This window comes from Pteropus alecto, unplaced genomic scaffold, assembly GCF_000325575.1.
Source record: "Pteropus alecto unplaced genomic scaffold, ASM32557v1 scaffold67, whole genome shotgun sequence".
NCBI lineage: Eukaryota > Metazoa > Chordata > Mammalia > Chiroptera > Pteropodidae > Pteropus > Pteropus alecto.
Genome location: NW_006441061.1, coordinates 10,172,005 through 10,174,273, shown reverse-complemented (window position 1 = coordinate 10,174,273; position 2,269 = coordinate 10,172,005). Strand labels below are relative to the sequence as shown.

The following is a 2,269-nucleotide window of genomic DNA, read 5'->3' as shown; positions in this document are numbered from 1 at the left end:
TGCAGGGTGCTGTCTCTGGGGCTCTCCTGCCTGGTGGCCACCTGAAGCCACCCACCTGAAAGTCACGCACAGGAATTCGCCCACAGACATCAATTTTCTCCCTGGGAAGTGGCCACTTCCTGTTATCAGTGCTGCTGCCACTGGGTGTTTGTGTTTCCACAGGTGGGGACGATGGCCTGTTGAAAGGCTGGGACACCAGGACGCCCGGTACACCTGTGTTCACCAGCGAGCGGTAAATCATCCAGGGGCCAGCGCCTGGCATATGACACCAGCCCTGCCCCCTCCGCGGACTGTCCCCTGGAGAGGTGCCCCTGCCTGGCGCTGGCTGAGGCCTTGCCCTTCTGCTCGCAGACACTCCATGGGCGTATGCAGCATCCAGAGCAGCCCCCACCAGGAGGGCATCCTGGCCACGGGCAGGTGAGTTCCCAGAGTCAAAGGGGGCCCGGCATCGGTCACTCCCTTTCTTCAGGCTGACTGCGGCCATGGCGGATTGGGCCAGCTCTCAAACCAGAGCGTCACTGCTGGGCTTGGGAAAGAGGACTCGGTCCTGGGGGAAGAGTGGGTCGGGCCTCCCGGGAGGTGTCCCTGCCTCCTCGATACCTTGGGGAACAAGTGGGTGTTGGCTGTCCTGCACGAACGATCCTCGAGGTCAATCGCTTTCAGCTACGACGAGCACGTTCTACTGTGGGACATTCGGAACATGGAGCAGCCGTTCGCAGACATGCCCACACAGGGCGGGGTGTGGAGGCTCAAGTGGCACCCCTCCCAGCACCACGTGCTCCTGGCGGCCTGCATGCACAACGGCTTTACGATCTTCAACTGCCGGAAAGCAGTGGGTGAGTGGGGGCCGCGGCAGCCAGGCGAGGGGGCTCCCAGTTTCCTATCCCCACACTGGTTCCCAGGGTCACACCCTAGGCCTTGCCGTGGCCCCACCTGAGCCCACCCAAAGGCTCCGATCTGATAGGGTCCCGCCCCCCGCAGCGCTTCTCTGACCCTGCTGGGACCACCACTCCAGAAGCCTTTGCGTTGTCACTGCCATGGCCGTCTGTGGCCCACCTGCCTAGTTCTTCCTGCTGGCAGACAGTGTGGCCGCCACAGTCTGACCTTCCAGACACACTTCAGCTCTCTGCCCCTTGCTCCCTTTCTCGTACTTCCCAGTCAGAACCCAGTGCTATGCTTGCGTCTGAGCCACAGAGCGTGGCTGCAGACAGCGCCGTCACCCTGTAGGGTCTCGCTGAAGTTCACTGCCGTCAGCACTTCCCGCTGGACTGAGTTGGTGGAGTCACAGTGCTGTGCTGAAAAGCTACTTGCGTCACGTCGTTTGTTTCCGTGTGGCTACTTGAAATACAGTTAGGTTTATTACTTTTTTATTTAAGGACTGTTTTCTTATTGATTTAATTTCTATCTTTTGAATTTGTAAAAACATCAACAATGTTCAAGAAATTAAAATCACGCTCAGCAGCACGCTCAGAGGAGCATCAGTCCCTCCTGTGCCTCGTCCCCCTCGCCTCCAGGAACCCGTTTCGTAGGAACTGCTTTTGCCGTTTGCCTGTTCTCTGTGATTTCTGGTCCCCGCCGCCCCGCTCCGCCCCCCGGTTTTATAGCGTCCTCATGTATTAGTGGCATCAGCTCTTCCTCTCTGCTGTGTGTTGCAGGTATTTGCTCTGTTTGCCTTGAGTTCCCCTGGAGAGGTGCCCCTGCCTGGCGCTGGCTGAGGCCTTGCCCTTCTGCTCGCAGACACTCCATGGGCGTATGCAGCATCCAGAGCAGCCCCCACCAGGAGGGCATCCTGGCCACGGGCAGGTGAGTTCCCAGAGTCAAAGGGGGCCCGGCATCGGTCACTCCCTTTCTTCAGGCTGACTGCGGCCATGGCGGATTGGGCCAGCTCTCAAACCAGAGCGTCACTGCTGGGCTTGGGAAAGAGGACTCGGTCCTGGGGGAAGAGTGGGTCGGGCCTCGCGGGAGGTGTCCCTGCCTCCTCGGGACCTTGGGGAACAAGTGGGTGTTGGCCCTCCTGCACGAACGATCCTTGAGGTCGATCGCTTTCAGCTACGACGAGCACGTTCTACTGTGGGACATTCGGAACATGGAGCAGCCGTTCGCAGACATGCCCACACAGGGCGGGGTGTGGAGGCTCAAGTGGCACCCCTCCCAGCACCACGTGCTCCTGGCGGCCTGCATGCACAACGGCTTTACGATCTTCAACTGCCGGAAAGCAGTGGGTGAGTGGGGGCCGCGGCAGCCAGGCGAGGGGGCTCCCAGTTTCCTA

The 2,269-nt window shown here is 60.2% G+C and overlaps 1 protein-coding gene across 3 annotated transcripts in view; it reads left to right on the top strand.

The window, feature by feature from the left end:
* Nucleotides 1-2,269, top strand: part of DPH7 (diphthamide biosynthesis 7) — a 13,274-nt gene that overhangs the window by 6,982 nt on the left and 4,023 nt on the right. For all 3 annotated transcript variants that reach the window (XR_003048198.1, XM_015594283.2, XM_015594285.2), the window contains exons 3-5: nt 163-305; nt 1,692-1,803; nt 2,050-2,222. Coding sequence is in view for 2 of the 3 variants with exons in the window: in XM_015594283.2 (XP_015449769.1) it covers nt 163-305; nt 1,692-1,803; nt 2,050-2,222 (428 nt within the window). In the remaining variant the exon portion in view is untranslated. The remainder of the gene's footprint in view (nt 1-162; nt 306-1,691; nt 1,804-2,049; nt 2,223-2,269) is intronic.